Raw genomic sequence first — 26,599 nt, 5'->3', positions numbered from 1 at the left:
AGTCAATTCCGACTCACAGTGACCCTATAGGACAGAGTAGAATGGCCCCATAGAGTTTCCAAGGAGCACCTGGCGGATTTGAACTGCAGACCTCTTGGTTAGCAGCTGTAGCACTTAACCCCTACACCACCAGGGTTTCCGTCAATGCGTTGGTGCTGTTCAATTCATTCACTTAAATACATGTCTTCAAAAATACTTAAATCTTTTGTCTCCTTTAAGCAAAATATAATTGATAAAGACCCTTGAGAATGTGAACGAGCATAGTTTTTGCAAAGAAATAGCCAGATGGCACATTTTAAAGAATGTTTAGCTTTTCTCTATCACTTAGTGGTGCTTAAGGTGCATTAGCCAACATGCACATAAATGTATTCAGTTGGTTTTTCAACAGGCACTTCAAACTCAACCAATCCCAAATTGAACCTATCATATTCCCTCTCACCCTGCCCTTCTGTACTGTTCCCTATCTCACTAGTCATTTTCAGATGCCTACATTGGAAATCTAGAACTCATCCTTGACTCTTATCTCCCTTTCAAGCCATGAATCCAATTACTAGATCCTGTTGCCTTAATTTCCTCTCATGCCCTCCAATACTTCTCTCTACTCTCACTGCCACGATACTCTCTTGCTTAGACAGGTAGCTTGCTGCTAAGTGGGTTTCTTGCCTCCAGTCTTTCTGCCTTTCCAGTCCCTGCACTCCACTGTCATCATGGTGAACTCTTTAAAACATAAATCTGATCTTGTAACTCTGCTACATAAATTTCATTCAGTTGCTTCCCAGTGCCTGTGGAATAAAGGCCAAACTCCCTTATTTAGCTTACAATGTTTCCTTAGTTTCCTAGGTGTGTCATTAACACGCTACCATGAATTGGGTAGCTTAAAACTACAGAAAACTTATCCTCTCACATTTCTGGAGGCCAGACGTCCAAAATCAAGGTGTCGGTGAGATCATACTACCTCTGAAGACTACTCTAGGGTAGAATTTTTCCTCACCCTCTTCCTAGCTTCGAGTGGGTGCCGGCAATCTTTGCATCCCTTGGTTTATGGCAACAAAATTCTAATCCCTGCTTCTGTTTCCACATGGCTGACTCCCATCTGTGTGCCTGTGTCTTCACATGGCCTTCTTCTCTCTGTGTATTTGTATCTTTGCATCCAAATTTCCCTCCTCTTATAAAGACACCATGTTAGATTTAGAGCCCACCCTAATCCAGTATGGTCTCATCTTAACTTGATTGTATCTTCACAGACCCTATTTCAAAATAAGAGCACATTCACAAACTCCAGGTGGACATGGATTTTAGGGGTGCACTATTCAACCCATTACAAATATCTTTAACAAGAAGACCCCAGCTCATCTCTACAACTGCACTCTCACTGTATCTTCCATTCCTATTGAGTTTTATGTCTGAGGTGCACTGAACACTTAGTTACTCAAATACCCAGGCTGTCCTTTGCCTCTGTGCCTGACATGCTGCTCCTTCTGCCTGAGAATTCTTCCCCAGTGAACCCTTAGTCATCTTTTAAGTCTTGCTATAGACATTACATTCTCCAGAGAGTAGGTCTACTCTGAGCTCCAATTTGGATACGGAGTCTTCTCAAGTAATATCTAAACTTTATCAATTAGGTTTTACGGTAACTGCCCTGTGCGACCTCACTGTAAACCCTGAAAACTACAAGCTATGGGATAGACTTCTCTGATAAAAATTAAATCCTAAGTGCCCAGCACATAGTAGGTAGTCAAGTATTTTCTAATGGATGAATGAACACTTACTGTTAAGAGCCGAGGGAGGACTATTTGCCTGACAAGTCCTGTTATCTGCTCAGAGCAGCTTTAGGCCTCCTTTGGACAGTAATTCTTTTACGATCTTAGCCTGAAATACTCTCCATGCTTGAAAGCAATACACAGATTTCTTCAAAATTATTTAGTGATTTAGGCGTCTCACTGACTTAGATCCACATGTACCAAGGCTGGTCTATAATCACAAAGCTGTTATTTAAACGAAACAAAAATTTACAAGCCAGGTACATTATAATTATTCAAACGTATTGTCTGGTTTACATGTTGTTGTTTTAAGTTGCTGTCAAATCGTCTGACTCAAGGCAAGCAGAGCAGAACTGCTTCCTAGGGTTTTCAAGGCTATGACCTTTTGGAGGCAAATCACCAGGCCTGCTTTCCAAGGTGCCTCTGGGTGTGTTTGAACCACCAACCTTTTGTCTAGTAATAGAGCACTTAACCATTTGCGCCACCCCGGGACTACTATGATTTATATAGTAGACATTTATTCGTTTATATGATTTTTAAAAAGATATATATTAATTCTTTTTTTTTTTTTTCCTGATTTAGACATTCAATGGTACCATGTATACTGGAAGAATACTGGTTTAAGCAAAAGAGCCTGTGCTACCAACAACTTCTATGCTAGGGTAAAGAAAGCTTTTCTTTTTATCATAAATGTCTTATTCACTGACAAACCCCCATTCACCTACCAAAAATAGGAGCTAAAAAACAATGGATTTAAAATTTTGCCATAAAGCATCTCATCAAAAAAAAGTCTTCAATTACATTTTCAAATGCATCCATGAAATTATTTGTCCCTCAAAATCAGTCTGAATCTGCATTTGATAAGTTGCAACAGCCCGTGAATAAACAACCACAATAAATCTACCATTTAATGTGCTTCCCCAATTTGGCATAAGCCTGCAGACTAAGTCATAGGGAATAGATACGGGACTTTCACTGCCAAGTGATGGCTGAGGCCCACTCTGATTTCCCATGAACTTGGAGGAGATTCAAACCTGCAACTTGTTCGATAATTGCTTCTAGCAGCCTTTTCCCTGAGCAGCAAGGCCCTGGCTCATCAGTGCTTTTGCTGTCCAAAGAGATAAAAGCAAAACCCAAACTACCAGATGCAGGAAGAACTACGGCACTATGGGCCCTCTCCTTAAAGGATGGTTCCTCTTTTAAAGTCCATTTTCATATCTAAACATTTTCTCATTATCCAAAGGCCTTCTGCAGCAAAAGACCTCCTTGAGGTATTAAAAAACAAGGATGTCACTTTGAGGACTAAGGTGCACCTGACCCAAGCCATGGTATTTTCAATCGCCTCATATGCTTGCAAAAGTTGGACAATGAATAAGGAAGATGGAAGAACTGATGCCTTTGAATTACATTGCTGGTGAAGAATATTGAATATACACCATGGACTGCCAGAAGAACAGAACAAATCTGTCTTGGAAGTACAGCCAGAGTGCTCCTTAGAGGCAAGGATGGCAAGACTTCATCTTACATACTTTGGATATGTTATCAGGAGGGATCAGTCCCTGGAGAAGGACATCATGCTCGGTAAAGTGGAAGGTCGGTGAAAAAGAGGAAGACCCTCAATGAGATGGACTGACACAGTGGCTGCAACATTGGGCTCAAGCACGAAAAAGTTGTGAGGATGGCAGAGGACCAGGCAGTGTTTCATTCTGTTGCACGCAGGGTTGCTATAAGTTGGAACAAACTTGACGACACCTAACAACAGCAACAATATTATCCAAAGGCGAGACGTTAAAAATATTTAATAGAAAGCAAAGCATCAGTAGGCCTGAAAACACAGAAACCTAACATTTATGGCCATGAGACTGCTGGAACAGCAATTATTTTCCCTTTTTCCTTAGAAACAGAATCCCAGTTTTTTATTGGATACATTACCACCCAGAATAAAAAACAATACTCTGTGTTTTCCAGCCTCCTGTGCAGCTAAGTGTGGCCAGAGACTTATTTCTGACCAGTAAGGTATAAGGGAAAGTGTTGTATAGAACTTCTGGGACATCTCTTAAAGGGGAGGGAGTATATACCCTTATTTCTCCCAAACTCCTACCATTGCCTCGAATGTCAAAGGGAAGCAGGAGCTCCAGCTGCCATCTTAGTTCATGAGGTAAGTCTGATTGAACAGGAAGACAGAAGGAGCCTGTGTCTGGTTATTGTGGAGTCGAGGTAGCCTTGACTGCCTATCTCCAGAGGGGAGACCAAAAAATAAACAAACAAAAAACTATCACTTTTAGCCACTGTTACTGTCAGACTTTTTGTTACTTGTAACACAAGCCCACTCTTATTGACTAGTATATTGAATATACCATGGACTGCCGAAAGAATGAACAAATCTGTCTTGGAAGAAGTACAACTGGGGTGCTCCTTAGAAGCAAGGATGGTGAGACTATGTCTCAGATACTTTGTACATGTTATCAGGAAGGATCGGTCCCTGGAGAAAGAAGGACATCATGTTCGGTAAAGTAGAGGGTCAGCGAAAAAGAGGAAGACTCTCAACGAGATGGATTGACACAGTGGCTGCAACAATGGGCTTAAGCACAGCAACAACTGTGAGCATGGTGCAAGACTGGGTATGATTTTGTAAACCAGTTTAAACAAGTATAGATACTCCGCCCTACAGGGTCGCTATGAGTCAGGACCCACTCGACGGCAAACCTAACAACAACAAGAAGTATACTTAAAACTATCAGTCACTATGTTAAATGCTTGGATTCTTTGATTGTCATAAACAGTTAAGTGCTCAGCTACTAACTGAAAGGTTGGTGGTTTGAATTTACCTAGAGGTGCCTTGGAAGAAAGGCCTGGCAATCTGCTTCCAAAGGGTTACAGCCATGAGAACGCTATGCAGCACAATTCTACTCTGCACACACCTAGGGTCATTATAAGTAGCAATCTACTGAACAGCAACTCATTTGGTTTGGTTTTTTATGCTAAATGCTTACTTCATAGCAACTATGTAAGGTAGGAATTATCTTTATTTTGTGGATGAGGTTCAGAGATATTACAAAACTTACCTAAGGACACTACATTGAGGTAGCAAGTGGCTGAATAAGAAATCCCAAGTTACATTCTGAAACGATATTCCCTTTCCTGAACCATTCTTATACTATTGTTTTGGGTGCCATCGAGTCAATTCCAACACATAGCAATCCCATGTGGCAGAGTAGAACTGCCCCATAGGGTTTTCTGAGCTATAATCTTTATGAAGCAGTTCTCTAGGTTTTTCTCCCATGGAGCTGCTGGGTGGGTTGGAACCACCAACCTTTCCTTTAGCAGCCAAGTGCTTACCATTGCACCACCAGGACTTCTTATCCCTATACACTGTTAGGGTAAATCTCTTCTTTGTGTGCCTTTAGCTGAATCTCTTAATTTTTTTATCCCCTCTTAAAACTAAGATTAAAAACTTCTGCATACTCAGGATACTATTGTGAGGGCAAGTGGGTTTACTATTTGGACAAAAATCGTTATTTAAATTATGTATACCATTGAAATATTTAGTTTAAAAACTTTTGAACACAAAATGTCAGCAGTTACATAGGGAGACTTAAGCTCCAGCATAACCACAGGTAACTACCCATATACCAGTTGCCATCGAGTCAATTTTGACTCATAGTGGCCCTATAGGACAGAGTACCTATACTTATTTAAACTGGTTTACAAAATCAAATTCCGTATCACTAATTAAATTTCTGTTCCAGAAATTTATTGTGTGGCCTAGCGTTTGGCTGAATTGTGTTTAATCACTGACCTCACTATTCTATCTTGTCATCCTTCAGTGCCTCCCTTTAATGAAGATCTCCCCCGTTAAAGACTGGCGGGAACCCAGTCTTAACCAGCTCATATAAAGATAACTTGAGGTTCAACCTCAGTGTAATATGATTTTGTAATTTTGGAAAAGTAAATCCACATTTCTTGGTCTCAAGCATTATGGTGATGAGTTAAGTTGTAATGAGAAGTCGGACTCCGTGAGTTCAAAGGCTGAGATCACCTCGAAGATTCTGAGCTCCCTGTTTGAATGTGGTAGTGAAATAGCTTAGCAGTTACCCTCTCGAGTCAAACAGATACAGATGCAAACCTTGCTTATTTGACTTTAGGCAAATTACATAATCTCCTACATAACCTTTGAGTTTCTCATTAGTAAAATGGAGATAATAATAGGATCTGCACTTGATAGAGTCTCAGAAACCTTAAAGGACATAATTATAAAGCCGTATTAGTTTGCTACGGCTGCTGTAATGGATTACCACAGACTCAGTGACCTAGAACAACACCAGTCAAAGTCAAGGTGTCAGCAGGGCTGTGTTCCTTTCCAGAGGTTCTCAATGCATTTCTTTGCTTGTTCAGTTTGTCAGCAGAATTCAGTTCATTGTGGTGATGGGACTGAGGTCCCTTTCCTTGCGGGTTGTCAGTGGAGAGCCGTTTCCAGCTTCTACGGTCACCTGCATTCCCTTGGCTCTTGGCCCCCTCCCTCCATCTTCGAAGCCAGTAACAGCAATTGGAGTCCTTCTCATACTTCAATCTCACCTGACTCTTCTCCTATCACATCTCTCTGACCAACCCTTCTTCTGCCTTGCCCTTCCTTTTTTAAGGGGCCAGGTGATTACTCTAGGTTCACCTGGATAATCTAGATAATACCCTTATTTTAAGGTCTTTTTATTAGCAAAATTAATTAAATCTGTAGCTTGAACTGTCTTTTGTCATGTGATGTAACATATTCATGGCTTCCCAGAATTGGGACATGAAGGCCATTATTCTGCCTGCCACGAGCTCTGAGCATAATACGTGTGTGTGTGTGTGCGTACATACGTCATACTTATGTGTAGCTTGTGGTAGGCATGTAGTAAGTACTCAAAAAAATGATAATACTAGGGAATACTTATTTCTACTCTCTGCTAGGTACTATTCTAAGTGCTTTATGGGTTGTAGTACATTTCATCCACATAACAATCTTCATACCATGAAGTAGGTACTACTATCATGATCCCCATCAGCAAATGAGGAAATGAGGCACAGAAAGATCATGTCACTTCATTGAACCAGTAAAAGGCAGAATGAAGATTTGAACCCAGGCAGTCTGGCTGGCTCCAGTATCTTCTCATAACTAAGCCTCGTTCTGCCTCTTCATGTTAAATGTTACTATAATAACCATGAAGTCAAGAAAGCCTTTGTTTCAACTAAATACCAGTGATGATAACTTGATTTAATAAGGGACAATGACAATATTGGTAGTTATTTGGCATGTGCTAGTGTATTATTTTCTCTAGTTTATGCTGAGATGTTTGGCCACTGGAGTGAGGGGCTGGGTCCAGAACCGAGGTTTCTTTATCACTCCAGTTTGAGTCTCCCCAGGTAGGGTGAATGAGGAGGAGAATCCTTGATAAAATGTTCTTGTGCAGAAAGGTTAAATATATCTACCTCTATTTTTAACTTTCAAAAAAATGCTTACTATCAAGAACTTAAAGCACAAAACTCTTAGAAAACATAGAGGCAGAGCTTCACAACTTTGTTTTTGACAGTATATCCTTGGATATGACACCAAAAGCACATACCACAAAAGAAAAAATTGATAAATGGAACTTCATCGAAATTAGAAGCTTTTGCACATTAAAGGACTTTATCAAGAAAGCAAAGAGATGATCTATAGATTAGGAGAAAATATTTGGTAACCATATATCCGACAAGGATTTAGTAGCCAGATTACATAAGGAACTACTACCAGTTAAGAACAAAAAGACAGACAATCCAGTCAAGAAATGGGCAAAGGACCTGAACGGACATTTCCCTAAAGTAATATATAAATGGCCATTAAGCATATAAAAAATTGCTCAACATCATTAGTCATCAAGGCAACACAAAGCTAAAACACAACAAGACACCACTTCAAGAGCGCTGGATGGCTACCATCAGAAAAATGAAAAATAACAAGTGTTGGCAAACATGGAGAAATCAGAATCCTTGCACATTGCTGGTGGGAATGTAAAATGTTACAGCCACTGTGGAAAACAGCTTGGCACTTCCTCAAAAAGTTAAACATAAAATTACCATATAAACTAGCAATTTCGCTCCTATATACAAAACCCAAAGAATTGAAAGATGGTACTCAAACAGAAGCTGTACACCAGCATTCATTACAGCATAATTCACAACAGCCAAAAGATGGAAACCACCTGTGTGTCTATCAACAGATGAATGGATAAACAAAATAGGATACATACGAAATACCTAGAACAGGCAAATACATAGAGACACAAGTTTATGAATGGTCACCAGAGTCAAAGAGAGTGGGGAACAGGGAGATATTGCTTAAAGGCACTGAGTTTTTATTTGGGGTGATCAAGAACTTTCGAAAATGGTAATGGCGATAGTCATGTAACATTGTGAAGGTAGCTAATGTCATTCACTGGAATTACTATACACTTAAAAATGGCTCCCATGGCAAATTTTTGTTACGTATATTTTACCACAATAAAATAAAAAAATGCTTACTGTAAAAATGAGAGTATTACCAAACAAAAATCATTTTATTTTGGTTCTTAAACACCCCATTCACTATTGAAATGCTGAGACATTGAAAATCTACTTCAACATCACTATGGAAAGTGAGAAGTAAGTCACCACCTTTTTGGACAACGGAATGGAATACCTTTCGCTCTTCTGCACTATCCTGTCTCCTTTCTTCCAGAAAGAAAACGCACTGGGGGAGGCTCTGGGTTTACATTCCAAGATGACCAGGCTGCCTGCCTGCACTTGAACCAACTTTTTCATTGGGTTCCTTGAAAAATCTGGAGCAGAAGCTGAAGAGAAAGAAAGAAGAGATAGAATGAGAAGCAACAACCAAAACCCAAACCCACTGCCATCGAGTCAATTGCAATTCACAGTGACCCTAATAGAGTCTCCAAGGCTGTAAATCTTTACGGAAGCAGACTGCCACATCTTTCTCTTGTGGAGTGGCTGGTGGGCTCAAACCGCTAACCTTTTGGTTAGCGGTCGACTGCTTTAACCACCGCATCACCACGGCTCCTCAGAATGAGAACAGGATCATTAGTTTAATTTTTAAAACCTCTGTACATTTAAAATGTAGCCTTTGTAACCATTTTTAAAGTTTGCTGGGCACACAAGATGTCAGCACTTGACGAAAGATTTAACGTGTGACAAGCAGGATCTCAGTGCCAAAAGAATAATTCATGCTATCATGTTTTCTGGCAAGTTCTAAATCTTGAGACGGCTAGTTTATGCAGGATTTTGAAAAACATTTCCCTGAAGTTTTAAAATAGTTCAACCGTTCATTTGTTAAACAAAAGAAAAAAAGCTATCAGAAAATGTTTTTAAAAGTAAGTTACACGAAGGCAGGGGTAGGGTTAGTCTCTTTAACTTCTTGGACACCACAGTGGGCACAGTGCCTCACTCAGTTGGTGCTCAATATTTGTAGAATGAAGGCTGAGTATTGAATTAATATTCTTTTTTAAAAAAAATCAAAATCTGTCATAAAATTTTCATATGGTTAGGTTTAACTTCCAAGGTAGGAAAAATATCAAAGCATGCATTAGTATACAAAATATTATACTATTATATTAAGTATTATAACATGTAGAAAACATTATCTTTGCTAATAATACATAGAATACTGATCCCAAAACAACACCTGATACTCAAGATACATAATAACACACTATTTGAATGAGAAGATACGGAGGTAGTTAAATGTTCATAAGAAAATCATTATTCTTTTTATTGGGGGTGTGGAAAAAGCTCATAACTTAGTGCACCTCCTCAAACATCTAACACTCTGTCTTATGGAAAACGTTGTGGATATAATTTGTTTTTCGATAAGAGGTGATCTTACAGTGAATAATACAATTGGGAATAAAGAAGGCACGTTATCCAGATCTGGCTGGCCTTAAAAATTAAGATCCTGAGAAAACAATAATTTTTACTAAAACAAAACCAAAAACAACTTATATTTGGGTAAAAACTTATATATTTTTTTATATATCTCATTTTTTTTCTCATACAACAACCTCACAAGGCATGCTGGGTAGGATCCCTCCACTTTAAAGATGAATAAATGATGGCTCGTCAGGTTAATTTAATACAAGAGTGAAGCAAGCCTTCAACTTAAGACTTTCTGTGCAAATTCTCGTCCCTTTTTGCCATACTACACTACCTCTCTGTCACTGATAACAGCAGCTAGGTTTTGGGTGATGATCTGCCCTTCCGAGGCTTTAGCCGTCCTAGTGGAGAAGACAGGCTCCTAGGTGGCACAAGCAGTTTGCAATCGGCTGTTAAGCTAAAGGCTGTTGGTTCAAAACCACCCAGCAGTGCCACAAAAGAAAGGCTTGGCAATCAGCTTCTGTAAAAACTACAGCCAAGAAAACCCAATGGAGCAGTACTACTCTATAACTCAAGGGATCACTATGAGTCTGAATCAACTCACTGGCCAATGGACTTGATTGTATTTTTGGTGGAGAAGATGCATCTCTAACCTCCAGCCATCAGGCGTGTGAGACCTGCTTTCCTTTAAACCGGGGCCTCTCAACATCAACACCGTTAACATTTGAGGCTGGGTAAATTTTTAAACCTTTGTTGTAGGGGACCGTTCTATGTGTTATAGGATATTTAGCCGCATCCCTGACCCATCTGCCTACTAGGGGCCTGCAGCACACGCCGTCCATCACCCACCCACCACCAATTCTAAAAACTAAAAATACCACCAGACACTGCCAAATATCTGTTGGTAGCAAAAATCATCCCTCAGTTAAACCAATCAGGGCTTTCTAGCCCTCTGGTCCTAAGAATTAGGCCAATGATGGGTACCTGATCCATATCAGGCTACACAGGGCCAGTGATGCTCAGGACTGGGACTTCTATTTGAGCAAATTAAGAAAGCCATCTGGTTTCCACTAGGTTAGCTGTGGTGAACAAAAACTGAGTGGATGTGCTGGTGGACATCATATAGAGCTTAACAATGGTGACTAAGTTTGAGCCCCGTATCAAGTTATACTGAAATCCAAATTCTCCTATTAATTATATCGGACAATAGGTGTCCTATTTATTTACTCACTCATTCATTCGTTTGCTTTTTTGTTTATTCATTCATCCATTCATTCATGCTATGTATATCTTTGGATTTTCAGTCATTTTCAATTTAAAGCATCCTTATGGACAATTGTCCTAAAGATGATATAACATTTTCTTTCTTATCTTATACCTAAGGTATATGAAGAAGAAAGTAATTCAGAACTTCAAGTAGTTGCACCTTCATTAATTAAGGCTTCAGGATGTCCAATGTTTGATGCTACTAGCAGGGTTATTACTAAAGACAATGGTCATTCCTTTTGAATCAATAAATGATGAATTTGAATATTGGTATTTACTTTTATGGACCAGCAACAGAGACCACCAAAGTCACTCACTCTCTTAAGAGGCATTGCTAAGTTTGTATACTGGAGTTGCATAAGTATGCTTTGGTCAACACTTTCTCCCTACCAATGATTTACTTCGAACTTTGGGACCTAATTCCAGCCTTAATTGTGTATATATACACATACACACCTTGATTAGACTATGCCTTCATTAGAAAGCCTGAGCGATTCTGTTGTAATATTGTAGATATTATTAGACAAAGGAATCTAATACGAAAAATAAATAATCTGCTTTTGGCAACAATGGAGGTGTTAAAAAAATAAGAAAATAAAATAAGAAAAGAACAGAGAAATGCAGCCATACCAACAACCTTGAGTTCTGCACTGGAATAGACGAGGCCATGTTTGTTTTCTGCTATGCATTGGAACATGCCAGAATCAGTCACATTTAGGTTTGATATTGTAAGGGCACCGTTTTCTATCTGTATTCTCTCCTAGGTGATAACAAAAACATCTTGCACATAAATAGATACATCATTTTGGAAGAAAAATAAACATTATTGACTATCATTTCAATCACATAGAAACCTTCCACATTTTCCTCCATCTGACCTGAAATTTAACCTTTCCTCATTGGAAAGATAAAGGATTGATTCAACTTAACAGCCACACATTGGCAATATTAATTAACATCCTTCAGCCCGAATATAAATCAATAAAATAAATAACAAAGCAAGAAGTAAAATGTAGCAGTCATTTTACTGTTTTCCATGAGGTTAAAATTTCAGACTATACAATGCACGCGTTGTTGTTTTCCTTCTCGGCATTTAGAGAGGTTTTCACTATTTTTTTAATCATGCAAGTTCAAGATATTAAAAAGTCTGTGCCTTAAAAACAGGATCTCGGAAACACAAATATTTATCAGGATACTTAAGGAGTCTGAAAAGTGATGTATGGAAATTTGAAGGAACATAATTGAGCTAGTGTATAATTTCTAAAAGAGCACAAATTACATGGCTTGAGAAGAAAAGTGATGGAGAAAATGAGTACCCATGTAATAGGGTAGCCGACTAATAGATACATTTACTCTACAGAGGCCATACAAAGTTGTCAAACAGAAAAAAGAAAATTATATTCTACACTTGATTAAAGTCAGGTCTTCTCTAATGTCAATGTCTAAATCATAGCGTATTACTTCATATACTAAATTCACAAATCACCCTTTTCCAGTGCAATTCAGTGTTTAAAGACTTCCTTCTTGGTAGATTAGGTGCTTGATTTTATTTTTGTTCCCTGTACCACTCACATGTAAATAACAGTTCACCTTCCATCCTAGGTACTAGGGAACACATTTACTTGACACAACGTGCAGAGGGGGATTCACCAGGTAATCTTACCTCTAGCACCAGAGCTTCTCCATTTTTCAACCATCGATAGGAGGGTTTGGGTTTACCACTCGCCCGGCATTCCCAGTAGAGATTATCCTCCACAGCTATTTCTATATCCTTTATGGTCTGAACCCAATGAGGCTTTGCTACATTTAAATAACAACAACAACAGAAATAAATAAAACCATTCAGTTTAAAAAAAAAAAAATCTTATCCAGGTAATTATCAATGGATATAAGCTTGCAAGCAATGGATTAAACTCAGCATAGTGACTAGAAACATATTTAATTCACAAAGTATTTACTAAGTGGATATATGAAACATTTCTAGATTTAATAAAGGATGTTGCAATCTGTTTTACCTAAGCCAGACTCATTACACTTGCTTTGTTTTAAAAACTCTGGGCATTTAATATATTCTTCATTTGTCTGTTAGTAGATAGGAGTCCCTGGGTGGTGCAAACAGTTAAGGGCTGAACTAACAGCCAAATGTTGGTGGCACAAACCCACCAAGAAGCACCTCAGAAGAAGTCTGGTGATCTACTTCAAAAGGGGCACAACCATGAAAACCCTATAGAGTACAGTTCTACCCTGACACACATGGGGTAACCATGAGTCAGAATGACTCATCGGCAACAGGTTTGGGTTTTTGTTTTTTTTTTCTGGGTTCATTTTAGATACAGGTAAACAAATTTGATTCTATTTTCCAAGTGTATATTTGAATCATGAGATCGCAACTGATAACGATTAAATACGTGAGTGACAGCACAGACTAGTCTTAATTACACGCTGAAAATTAACATCCATAGAAGAGAAAGTTCTATAGCTGAAGAAAAAAATACTTCCCTCAAGTTAGAAATAACTCTTAATTAAATACAAACCAGTGAGCATCTTATGAACCTCTGTGCAAATTAAAATGAAGGCAGCAGTAGATGGATAAATTGGTTCAATTTGAATCATAATTTGATTTTTTTTAACCAGAAAAAGAAGTAACTCGAGCAACTTTAAATTATGTATGCAAATCACTTGGATCAAGTAGATTTATCATTTTCTCTTATGTTTTAGAAGATATTTTGAAAATTCTTTTTACAGATGAAAGCAACATACCACTTAAAATGAAAGTCATTCAATATACATAGCATATTCAGCCAAGTCTCAGCTTGCATTTTAGATCCAACACTGGGAGGTGCGATGTCTTACTGGCTTCACATTGCATTACGTATGCGATGTCTACTGGGGGAGTCGCATTTGCATCCTCCATGTGGAGAAACAGTTTACGTATTTCTCTTTAATTGCAACCAAGAGGAAGATTTGTCTTTCTATTTCTCATAAAGTTGTGGGTTTTTTTTGTTTGTTTGTTTGGTAAATGAAACTATGGCTATTTAGCTTTTAGAGAAAACGCGCTGGTCTAAGTTTTACCTTAGTTTGCTTTTTTTTTTTTTTAAAATATAAACTACTAGTTCAGCCCCAAATCTCTTCTCTCTATTTCATATTTAAAGACATTTTCTTCTTTCAGAAATTATCAGCCTGGGATTGAATGACACTACACACAGACCTACACATGAGCCTTTGACCAAGAACTGAGTTTCTAGAAAAAATTTCCACTGGCTAAATTTCCCATATTAATATTCTTCTGCTTCTAATGAAAGAAAATTTTGCTGGACTACGCTAATTCTCAGATTATAACTGCGAAGTTAATGGCCATTTCCCATTTATTCCATCATATGAGACCAAAATCTTCTACCAGATTTTTTTTATATGTATTAGGGGCAATAACAAGAGAACTGCATGGCACTTATTGAATATCCTAGACTTAAGGTAAATTTTCAGAGTCTCTTTCATAAAACTCAATGCATTAATATGAGAATCTTCTTGTTCATTTCTAATTGATTTCTTAGGTACATATCATATTACCTTTATACTAGGCTAAAGCAATTGTCTATCTTCTTTGCTAATTATAGCGAATACAGTCAGTTGTCTATTGTGCTTCCATTTCCTGTCTTCTTTATTCCTAAATGAATTCTCTTTGTTTATTCAAAAAAAAAAAAATTTTATTCAGTTATCTTTTCTTTCCTCACCTCATACTGTCCATGAAATCCTGGGAAATCTGACCCAATTCTTTTTTCCCAAGAAAGGCTTGTAAGTGTCTAAGTCAATTATGGTCACCTCATTCTCCTTGCCAGTGGTCAGTTTAGGAATGAACATGCAGCCAATGAGATTTGAGGAGGGGATTATGAGATACTCTTTGGAAAAGGAAATATGAACAAGGAATGATGTGCTGGTCACTGCTGGCAGCCATTTTGTGACCATTAGGGAAACTAACATGCAGACCAAGTAGAAAGAGAGAAAGGCAGGATTAAAAAATAAAATCAAAGAGAAACTGCACCAGGGCTTGATTTTAAGGTGCTTAAAAGCCAACTTAGCTTTGGATTTCTTGTCATATCAAGCAATAGAGTTGTTTATTATTTACACAGGGTGGCTGCTACAGGTAGTCCAAAACATTCCAACTGAAATATTAATATAACAAGTGTCAATCTAACCAGAGATAATGTACTTGCAGAGTTCTAATATTTTTTAGGGGAATCATAGTAAGCTCTATAGTTTTAATACTTATCTTGGCACACTTTAAATCCCCCTGAAAAAGTTATATATGCTATCCCTTTTAGCGCTGTGGTTAAAAACTCGGGTGCTAACCAAAAGGTCAGCAGCTTGAATCCAGCAGCCTTTCCTTGGAAACCCTATGTGGCAGTTCTACCCTGGCCTGAAGGGTTGCTATGAGTCAGAATCAACTCGATGGCAACAGGTTTGGGTTTTTGGGTTTTTCTCTTTTTTTGAGCTTAAGTCATCAATAATCTTAGTGGCTCTTTTCCTTCCTTTTTTAATTTAATAAAAGGGTTTGAAAACAATTTTTGGAAAAAGAAAGATAATCTAACTTTCCTACAAACAGAGTCTAAATAAAGGCAATGTTATTATCCTTTCCTTACTCAAATTGACCACTACATCAAACAAATGTGATTGCAAATTAAAGCCAGTAAACAATGTAAAGATACATTATTGGAAGGAAGATAATAGCACTGAAGAACTCAATAAGAGCCTGAGTTTATGTGGTTTGTCTAAAGCAGTAACTGAAACCCTTCCCCGTAGACAGTTTCTTTCTGCTTAGTAAAGGTAATATGGAAAGCTATAAAGCCAGGTTTTCTGGAGGACAGAATAGACATCAGTCCCCAATATGCTACTGTGTAAAAAGTTATTCTTGGGAAAAAAATGTCAAATATTTCATTATCCTATGAATGATTTAAAAATGCAAAATAAAATGTTTTAGGCCTCACACCATATTGGAGAATATTGTTTTTTTAGTTTCTTCTATGATGAACATCTGTGAGTCGCAATTGACTCAACGGCAATGGGTTTGGGGTTTTTATGATTAAATAGATGTTTGCCCTCTTAAACAAAGCACAGAACAAAACAATTTGGACTCTGAAATTATGCTATGACATGCCCCTGCCCCCAGCAACAACAGCAACAATATTCTACAGATGAGAGAGTAAAAGCTAAAAACAGGTAATTAACTTGCCCAAAGCAGATGCTCACCATAGTATGTCAGACGCCCTCTGGCAACATTTTTCCCTCGTGAATTCTCAGCAATGCATTCATATGAACCTGAGTCTTCCTGTTGGAAGTTGGGGATTTCAAGGATACCATTAAACTTTCTCAATTTAATTTTACTGGAAAATGGCAGTCCGTCACTTCTTCTCCAGTTGATCTGAGGTACAGGACTAAGAAGAAAAGCGTCAAGTTACTTGCTTTTCTTGAACTGATGTCTGGAAGCTTTTTTGCCTTGACAAAATGAAGTTTTGGTTAGGATAGAGCAAAAAGGCACAGGTTTTCAAATATCAAACACTTCCAGTTGTCAGTTACCTTACATAAACCTGATGCAAAGATTTAGCTCTTTAAGTCAATATTTTGATGAAAAGAAATTGTGTGTTTTCCTGAGTTAATTCATGATTTAGAAAAAAAACCTGGAATGGAAGAAGTAATACCGACCCACTGTGTTAAAATACAACAAATGTAAAAGCAAATGAAAAATATCACCAATTTAATTTATGAAATTAGGAAGGCACAGTCATTTTCTCCAAATTGCCTTTAAAGTTTCAAATTAAATTACATGTATGCATCTTTCCTGTATTTTATTTTTCCTTGGCTTCTAAATGAAAGTAAAATTCAGAAGCTAAGGAAAAGGAGAAGACGCTGTTAAAAACCACCCTGATCTCTGACAGCAATTTAATATTTCTGCACATAGCGGTGGATGTTATAAAACTTACTTTCCAAGGGCAAAGCATTCCAATTTTACAGTGGAACCTTTAGCTGCTGGAAGAGTTTCTGGAAACTGAACTTCTATTTTGGGTTCATATTCACCCATAACACCTGTAAATACACAATACAACCTTATTAGTTTCAATGTTTCCTTTGCAATTGCCTCGTTTTTCTTAAATAAAAACTTTCTTTTGCTCTATTTGAACCAGCTCCTCCTAGTAATATAAATTACTCACCCGCCATCAGTTAGGTATTACTAGAAGTAGTTCTCACGTGGGTCAAACATGCAGCGTTAATAAATATGTAAGAATTTTGAGCTCAGTGACTCATAAGTTACTCTTGCAGAAGCAGTTCTGAGAAAACTTCTATGCCTTTTAAATTATATAAAATGGGAGGCTTTTAAAATTCTGCATTCAATATGGACATTTCTACTCAAACTGAACACACAATGTATTATGACTTCTTGAAATTTCCTAAAAAGCAAAAATTATGGCAGCGAATTTACTTAATGGTACCCTGGTAGTAGAGACACCAATCTTAAACTTGTTAAATGGTTCCCTAGAGGCACAAAACAGTGACTTAATAAATGCAAAAGGTCAAATTCAATTACAACTGACTGGAAACAGTGCTTAGACACTCTGAGGTCATGGCTTTATGCTGCACAGACAGGATTTTGTGTAAGTGGGTCAACTACCCAGGCTTACAAATCTGCTTCCACTGCATAGGCTCCCCATAAAGTGCCATCAAAGGGTTGATGAGACAACCTTTTTTTCTTTAGTAATCTTTTTTAGGGATGCTTTTTAACCTACAATAAATACCCAAAGCCTCAAAAAACTCAGGCTAACAAAGGTGGCCTCACAGACTGCAACCTGTACTGTCAGGCTTGGTTTAATGCTGCACTGTTGACTTCTTGAAATTCTTTAGAATTTTTGAACAAGGTGCCCTGCATTTTCATTTTGCACTGGGCCCTGGGTATTACGTAGCTGGTACTGGGTAAGCATTATGCATGGAGTCCTAAGGTTTAGGGAATTATCTTAGTTCTCTATGCTCATATATATTCTTTGTTCAGGAAAAAAAAATGAAATAATTCATGATCTACTTTTTGCCTTTTCCGGTTTGTTTTTGCTTGGATTCACAACAAAATTTCCAGTCAGAATAACACTTTGAAACATTTCATACCATCAGAACGTAGCACCAAAGGCGTTGGCGAACCCAGAACTCTGGCGTTTGTCACCATACTCGTGACCACGCATGTGTAATTTCCCACATCGGATGGCTCCACTTTGGCTATGTAGAGGTGCCCCGTCTCCTGGGAAACAAATCTCCGACTATCTTCTTCAACAAACGATGGATATTCATTGAAGATCCAAGCATATGAAAGTTCTAATAAAATTATTGAAGAGGAAGCAATGTCATTGCTAAAGAAGGTTTTCCACAGCATATAAAAAATACAACTCATGGTACACTAGATAACTATGTTGCCTTGGCCATCAGAGAAGCCCTGGTGGCTCAGTGGTTAAACACTGAAAGATCAGTAGTTTGAACCCACCAGCCACTCCATGGGAGAAAGATGTGGTGGCGTCCGTAAAAACTACACCCTTGGAGACCCTATGGGGCAGTTCTACTCTGTCCTGTAGGGTTACTATGAGTCAGAATCGACTTGACAGCAATGGGTTTGGGGTTTTTTGACCTATACAGTGAAATTTTCTACCCCCTAAGACCACATAAGCACTGCTGAATTCTTACCGTTACTGAAGCCCAGTGAAAAGTTAAGAGGAGCAAAGACTGCCTGTGGAGGTGTAAGGTGAGCTTCAATGGGGCATGAAAGAGACTAAGTTCTTCCTTTTATAAGTGAACGGACATCTTACAAATCAGCTGTATGGCTTCCAAATCATAAGAATGTGCTCTGTTAGCCCAAAGCACATACACAGAGCTATTCTCTTGAGACAGCTAGACGAGTTATCTGTAGAACATGGGAATAAGTACTCAGCTTCCATCCATACGATCAGGTTTACCAGGAAAAGTGCTCTGTATTCTATCCTTAGATAAAATTCTGAAACTATACATTTCAAATGTTGGACCACACTTGCTTTCCGCTTTACAAAATGACCTTTCCTTCAAAATCATGCTTAGTGTTTTTACTGAAGACGATGACAAGAGTCATGCAAAATGATTCTGCCTGCATTCTATATTATTAAGGAGGACACTGTCGATTAGCATTCTTGGTGGAGCAACATTGCTGTCATCACTATTGCCACCCCAGATGCCTCCTAACAGGTCTCTCTGGCTTCCGCCTGGCTGCGTTTTATTTTCTATCTCCATACTGCATTTTCTTTGCTTTTCCGAAGTTACTAATCAGACCACATCGATTTCCGACATAAAACTCCCTGCCACTCCTCAGTACTCTCAGAAATAATGCCGGGCTGTTTAACCTGATAAGAAAAATCTCATGAGGAAGTTGCTGCTCCAGGCCTTACCACTCTGAGCTGCCCCATGCTCCCTCTTGCACCTGGGTCTTTGCACATGCTGCTCCCTTGGCCTGCAATGACCTGCACCTCTGACCACTCTTTTACTTCCTGCCCTTTCAACACCAAACCCCATTCTGCCTAGATAACTCCCAAATGGTTTTCAAAGCTTGATTTCAACATCAAGGATCACCTCCTCAGAAAAATTTTCCTAAATTTTTCCTGTCCAGGTTGGTTTGGTGCTCCTATATAGAGCCCTCTAAGCTTGTTTCAAGGAGCCCTGGTGGAGCAATGGTTAAGTGCACATCTGCTAACAGAAACTTTGGTGGTTTGAACCTACCAGCAGTTCCACGGGAGAAAAGACCTAGTGATCTACTCCTGTAAAGATTACAGCCTAGGAAACCTTCTGTCATACAGGGTCTCTGTGAATCAGAATCGACTCCACCATACACAACATAACAAAACAAAAAAAGGATATTTCAATTAAAACACATGTCATTTTGTATTGTAATGAATTATTCACTTGTCTGCCCTCCACATTTGGGAAACAAGTGATATGTAATTTTTATCCTGCCTCATCCCTCTCCCCCACCAACTAGCAAAATGCAATACCCAAAGACAGTTAGTAGTCCTCAATAAACACTTACTGAGTCAATTAAGGATAAAATTATCCTACTGACAATCTGTTATGTAAAATTCATTATAAGAGTTTTCTTGAACTTTAGGACCCAGGTAAACATACTTTCTCCAAAGGAACTGTTGGCTGTCTCCTCTGTGGTAATGAGGGCTAACTAATGCTATGCTGCTGTGTCCTAGATGCCCACGTTGTTCAGAGGCAGGCTGATGTTTAATCACAGTTGCTGTGGTTGGCATATTTGTTTCCTTCTTTCCTTGGCCCTATTTTCATTTATGACTTCATGTACCTCATTGCATTCGCTCATGAGGGTAATGCTTTTCCAAAAGAATTATTGGAAAACATGGAATCAAAATAAATTTAATGAATAACAAGTACAAAAAATAATTTAAGTCCTAAGTCCAAAGGTGAAGGACCTTTCTGTGTGCTACAGGGGAGTCAGTACACATAACAATGAGACAATATGTACGGGCTGGTGAGTTGCTGAGGTTTCAGAAGGTGAAGAGGTGACATGTTCTTCACCTCTGAAGGAACACATGTTAGGAGAACACTGTGACAAGCAGGGATAAAAGCACTCCTGGTAGAGTGGACAGTAGGCGAAAGGTGTCAAGGGAGAGAACATAGGAAGTACCTGGTGTACAAAATGGAGCCCTGGTAGTGCAGTGGTTAAGCATTCAACTGCTAACCAGAAGGTCAGTGGTTTAAACCCACCAGCTGGCCCATGGGAGAAAGATGTGGCAGTCTGCTTCTGTAAAGATTTACAGCCTCGGAAACCCTATGGGGTAGTTCTACTCTGTCCTGTAGGGTCACTATGAGTTAGAATCGACTCTATGGCAGTGGGTTTGGTGCTTTGGTTTAGGGTAGATATGAAATGTGATGACTGGCTCCCTTCTACCCTCAATGCAAATGCTAGATGTTTCCAAAGATTAGCAAATCAACAGCAAATTGTCCAGACATTTCAAAACATTGATTTTGAACCTCAACCTGATCCTTAAATCATGCTATTGTATTGGCAAAGAGTGGTTCATGAAAGTCCAATAAGTCATGTGCCAGGTTATGAAATTCAAAGTCATCTGTTAGGTTGTATGAAAAAAAAGCATTTCGAACATCCATTCCAGAGTTGGCCTCATGCCTACTACCACGGTGGTTTTCCATTACAATATTATTGAATAAACCATAGGAGAAAACAAACCTAGTAAGATTGGATGAATTTGTTCTGCATTTGTGAGAAGTGGCAGCTGTTGTAGGTCTTCCTGCTCGTCTAAGCATCCAGTCACACTTTCCCCACTGACTCTCATCCCTCCCACCCGTGAAACAATACTTTGCTTTAAAGGAGGCAAAATAAACTCACTCTGCTTTCCAAAGTGTTCCATAAATAAAATTAATATATGGTTGTCACTCCCTCTCCCTTTTACACAGCCATATTAGAACTTCAAAGCTCCCCAATACATCGCACCTTAGCTGGGCATTAGGAATAAGAAGTCAATCTTATTAAACCAGTTTATACTAAAATGAGAGTGCTTGATGGAAAGAATTCAGATTCAGAGTCAAAACATCTGAAATCTGGCAAATTTATACAAGAGAATATCATAAGGCAATGAGAAGAAATGCATTATAGCTACACATGACAAGTTGGAATGAGTATTACAAACACAAGTTGTATGTTTCAATTCACAGTATTTTTTAAAACTCTAAAATTAAAATTATTAATATTTAAGGTACTTTTATACTATCATTTGGGGACCTGGTGGTGCAGTGGTTAAGAGCTATGGCTGCTAATCAAAAGGTCGGAAGTTCAAATCTACCTGCCACTCCTTGAAAACCCTAGGGAGCAGCTCTACTGTGTCCTATGGGGTCACTGTGAGTCAGAATGAACTCAGTGACAAAGGATTTGGGTTTTTTAAATATGTACTATTACTAAGGACCCATGGTGGCATAGTGGTTAAAGCGCTCAGCTGCTAACCAAAAGGTTGGTGGTTCAAACCCACCAGCCACTCTGCTGGAGAAAGATGTGGCAGTCTGCTTCTATAAAGATTTATAGCCTTGGAAACCCTATGGGGCTGTTCTAACTCTGTCCTACAGGGTCACTACCGTCAAAATCGACTCAATGGCAGCGGGTTTGGCTTTGGGTTTATACTATCACTACATTGTTTTTAACTATTAGGAGAAGTAAGGCAAGGAATTCTGTCTTAGTTTTCTAGTGTTGCCATAACAGAAATACCATAAGTGGATGGCTTTAACAAACAAGTTTAATCTGTCACAGTTTAGTAGGCTACAAGCCTGAATTCAGGGTGCCAGCTCTAGGGGAAAGCCTTTTCTCTCTGTTGGCTCTGGAGGAAGGTCCTTATCATCAATCTTCCCTTGGTCTGGGAACTTCTTCACGCAGGAACCCCAAGTTCAAAAGATGCACTCTGCTCCCAGCACTGCTTTCTTGGTGGTATGAGGTCCCCCTGTTTCTCTGCTCTCTTCTCTCTTTTATATCTCAAAAGAGATTGGTTTAAGACACAACCTAATCTTGTAGATTGAGCCCTGCCTCATAAACATAACTGGCACTAATCCTGTTTCATTAACATCATAGAGATAGGATTTACAACACTTAGGAAAATCACATCAGATGACAAAATGGTGGACAATCACACAGTACTGGGAGTCATGGCCTAGCTAAGTTGACACACATTTTAGGGGGATACAATTCAATCCATAAGAAAGTCAAAATTAAAATCATTTTATGACTGCTTCTAAATGAGCAATAAGAATTGGATATGTGCAAATCAAGGGATAATGATAGTGTGGTACACGGAATAATGCCTGCCCCACTCCAAGATGTGCACATCCTAATCCCCAAAACCTGTGAACATGTTACCTTCCATGGCAAATGGGACTTTGTACATGTGATTAAATTGTGGATCTTGAGATGAGAAAATTATCCTAGGTTCTCTAGGGGCCATTTACTGTAATCACAAGGGTCCTTATTAAGAGGGAGGCAAGAGGAGCAGAGTCAGAGGGAAGGAAATATGAAAATAGAAGCAGGGATCACAGAGAGAACTGAAGATGTCATGTTGTTGGCTTGAAGACAGGGGAAGGGAGCACCACTCAAGGAATGAGGGTGGCCTCTAGAAGCTGGAAAAGGCAATGGAACGGATTCTCCCTGAGAGCCTCCATAAGGAATGCAGGCCTGCCAATACTGTGATTATGGCCTAGTGAAACCTATGTCAGACTGCTGACCTCTAGAACTCTAAGATAATGAATTTATGTTGTTGTAAATTTGTAGTAATTTGTTAAGGCAGCAAGGGGATAATAATACATATGGCAAAACAACTTTGCAGATGTGATTGCATTAAGAATATTGAGATGGATCTGGGTGGGCCCAATGTAATCACAAGGGTCCTCATAAGAAAGAGGGAGGAGAAGAATCTGAGAAGGAGATGTGACTATGGAAGCAGAGGTCTGATTGATGTGAATGTTGGCTGGAGGGCAAAGGGCCAATGGACGTGGGCAGCCTCAAGAAGCCGCAAAAGTCAAGGAAACAGATTCTCCCTTCGAGCCTCCCGAAAGGAATGCAGCACTTGTTGATACCTTCATTTTAGCCCTCTGAGACCCGTGTTGGAATTCTGGCCTATGGATCTGCAATATATTTCTCTTGTTTTTAGTCACTAAGTTTGTGGCAATTTGTTACAGCAGCAATACCAAACTAATACAAATGGTGATAATAGCTAACAATAGTCGAGTGCTTACTACGTGCCAGGTACAGTGCTAGGTGCTATAGACAAAATTCCCATAGAAAAACAAATGTCAGAGGAGCGGGGGGGGGGGGGGGGGATAAGAAAACTTTCCCTTAGAAAGCATAAGAAGAATCAGGTCTTATACATTTATAAGAAAATATAAAGGGGAGCTATATTCCAAAAGAAATATCAAACTACAACAGCCACTAAAAAGCAAATGAATTAATGATTGAGTGTTTTTATAAAGATTTTGACCCTTAAAGATTTATGGAGGGAAACCAAGTCCACATTTGATAGGGTGTACTGGGTGGGTACACCATCATGAGAGTTAGAGATTTGTAGCACCTACCTTTTTGTTTTAAGGACTTTGTTTGATTTCTATGTCTTAGAAGATCTGCACTAACTTTTCATTTATTGCCTCCATGACAGTGTTAAAATATATATGGCATCACTCTGATTGAAAATGTTGGAGAATTATATAATTTATTGCATTTGAATAATGTTAAAAAATACCTATTTTAACACTATCAGAGTTTCGTTATAAATATCTGCATTTGCAATAAATATTAGTTGTACATTGCAAAGTAAAATACGTATCAGATCAGCATTCTTTGGCGCATATTAGAAATAATTTTATATATACCGATAAATAAAAAATCTGTAATAAAAATGATAGTTTTATATACTCAAACAAGCCAGACTTTACAAAGCCTTTCACAACCTTTCCTGTAAATCACAAACACATTATGCAAAAACTATTTGGCCACTGGGCTTTCTACTAACAATGGTACATGAATATTAGGACTGTGAAATATTTCTCAGAGAAAAGAGATTTTATCAATCAAAAGCATAAATTAAGAAAATGAAGTACTAAAACTCTACTTTCTAAAAAGTAGTATGTGATGAATGGCATCACTTCTCCAGCCACATTCCTCCCAGGGCCTTCTAGGGTGACTTAAGTATAAAAAAAAAATTAAAATTTTATTTATTTATTTATTTATTTCTAGTCAATTTCACATGAAATATGTTACTCCAGTGTTTACCTGGAGATACAGTAATACACATATTACTGACATTTAAGGGTTTACTTCTGGCTCCATTACAAAATTCTATTATGTGGGAGATTTTATCGTTTGTACAGGTGTTTTCTAGAAGGAATTCTGTCAAACAAAACTGTTGTTGGGCAAAATGGTAAAAAGTAACTTTGGCCATTTTTTTCTGATGCCACCTGGGAAGTCTGACCTACTTTAAAAGAAGACACATTTAAAGGGTCTGAAAGCCTGACGGGTGTCATGCAGATTTTTATTACTGGTTTGTACAATCAGGAGAGAATCTGGCTATGAGGTTTACAGAGGGCACGATGTTAGCGGCGGGTCTAGGATGCAGTACCTATTCAACAACCTAAAACAATCTAGAAGATTGAAGATAATTTCAGGTTCAAAGAAGAGACACAGGATTGAGGAATCTGGACAGCATGGCAAAAGGCATTGTGAGGGCATTTCTAGCATTTCAGCGTGGTGTTTTTCAAAAGCTTTTTTGTAATTTGTTGCTTTGGGGCTAGAGGATCTATTCCTCCCTGAAAGAATAAAAAAAAAAGAACAGCGATGAAGGAAACCTGTTGCCATCGAGTCTATTCTGACCCATGGCGACCCCACGTGTGCAGAGTAGAACTGTGCTCCCTAAGGGTTTTAGGCTGTGATTTTTTTGGATGCAGATTGCCAGGTCATTCTTCCAAGGTGCCTCTGGGTGGGTTCAATCCACCAATATTTCAGTTAATAGTCCAGTGCTTGACTGTTTGCTCCATCCAGGGGCTCCTATTCCTCCAGAGAAACAATATTACATAGAGTAGGTTTCTTTGCTTAGCCTATGTCTATCTGATGGATTCTAATTTAGAGTGCTAATAAGCTTGAATTATGAGGGTCCTAAGATATGGAGAAGAGTGGACAAAACAGAAAAAAATAATTAAAAATGATATTTCCTTCCTCCTTTCATACTTTAGGTCTGGATCTAGCCCTGGAGTGAACAACTACACTTGGTATTTGGTCAAGCCCAACTTGCTACCTGCTTTGGCAAATTAAGTTTTTTTTGGACCACATTCACACCTACTCATTTAAGAAGAACTGATGCATTTAAATTGTGGTGCCAGAAAAACAAACAAATCATTCTTAGAAGAAATACAACCAAAATGGTCCCTGGAAGTGAGGATGGCGAGATTCCGTCCTGCTTACTTTGGACACATCATCGGAAGAGACCAATCGCTGGAAAAAGACATCGTGTTTGATATAGCAGAAGGTCAGCAAAAAAGAAGAAAACCCTCAATGAGATGGTCTGATACAATAACCTCAACAATGGGCTCAACATATCAAAGATCATGGAGATAGCACAGGACTGGACAATGTTTCGTTCTGTTATAAGGTCACCATGCGTTAAGCAGACAATGGCAACTAACAACGCCATGGTTGTTTTCATGCTACAAGAGTATACTAGCTGTGACAGAGGCTCTATGGCCTGTAATGCCCACAATATTTACTATCTGACCTTTGAGAAAAAGTCTGCAGACTCCTGTTGGTTAGTATTATCTATAGACCGAGTTATGCTTTTGGTAATCCCTTACCTGTTTTATTTTACTTTTAGGCCTCTTTTTCCTTCCAGGGCCTTCGTGTTGTCCTAACCACCACATGAAGCTTTGCAAACCTTAAACTAATCTCCTAAGTCTTCCATGCTCCATATGTCTTTCTATCTCTCTCTTGTTTTATTAGCTGCTGCCTTTGGTAAGCACAGATGAGCCATTTCTATTGTGTCATAGATGCTTCCAGGAGTTTCCTGCTGTACTCTGTGATCACTATTTTTGGTTCTTCCATTTTCTTTTAGGAACCAGCCTCTTCCATTATACTCTGACACCAC

The 26,599-nt window shown here is 38.6% G+C and overlaps 1 protein-coding gene across 5 annotated transcripts in view; it reads right to left on the bottom strand.

The window, feature by feature from the left end:
* Positions 1–26,599, bottom strand: part of CNTN3 (contactin 3) — a 299,041-nt gene that overhangs the window by 103,905 nt on the left and 168,537 nt on the right. For 2 of the 5 annotated variants that reach the window (XM_010590045.3, XM_023548007.2), the window contains exons 4-9: positions 18,054–18,257; positions 16,883–16,985; positions 16,152–16,336; positions 12,571–12,707; positions 11,538–11,667; positions 8,455–8,605 (exon numbers count right to left, since the gene is read on the bottom strand). In XM_010590045.3, coding sequence (XP_010588347.3) covers positions 8,455–8,605; positions 11,538–11,667; positions 12,571–12,707; positions 16,152–16,336; positions 16,883–16,985; positions 18,054–18,257 — 910 coding nt within the window. Of the gene's footprint in view, positions 1–8,454; positions 8,606–11,537; positions 11,668–12,570; positions 12,708–16,151; positions 16,337–16,882; positions 16,986–18,034; positions 18,258–26,599 lie in introns of all 5 variants that reach the window. The other 3 variants (XM_023548009.2, XM_023548010.2, XM_023548011.2) reach the window with 3 other exon arrangements.

The sequence above is a fragment of the Loxodonta africana genome, chromosome 22 (assembly GCF_030014295.1).
Source record: "Loxodonta africana isolate mLoxAfr1 chromosome 22, mLoxAfr1.hap2, whole genome shotgun sequence".
NCBI classification, from domain to species: domain Eukaryota; kingdom Metazoa; phylum Chordata; class Mammalia; order Proboscidea; family Elephantidae; genus Loxodonta; species Loxodonta africana.
Note: the sequence above shows the minus strand (reverse complement) of the source record. Positions and strands in the feature narration are given on the sequence as shown.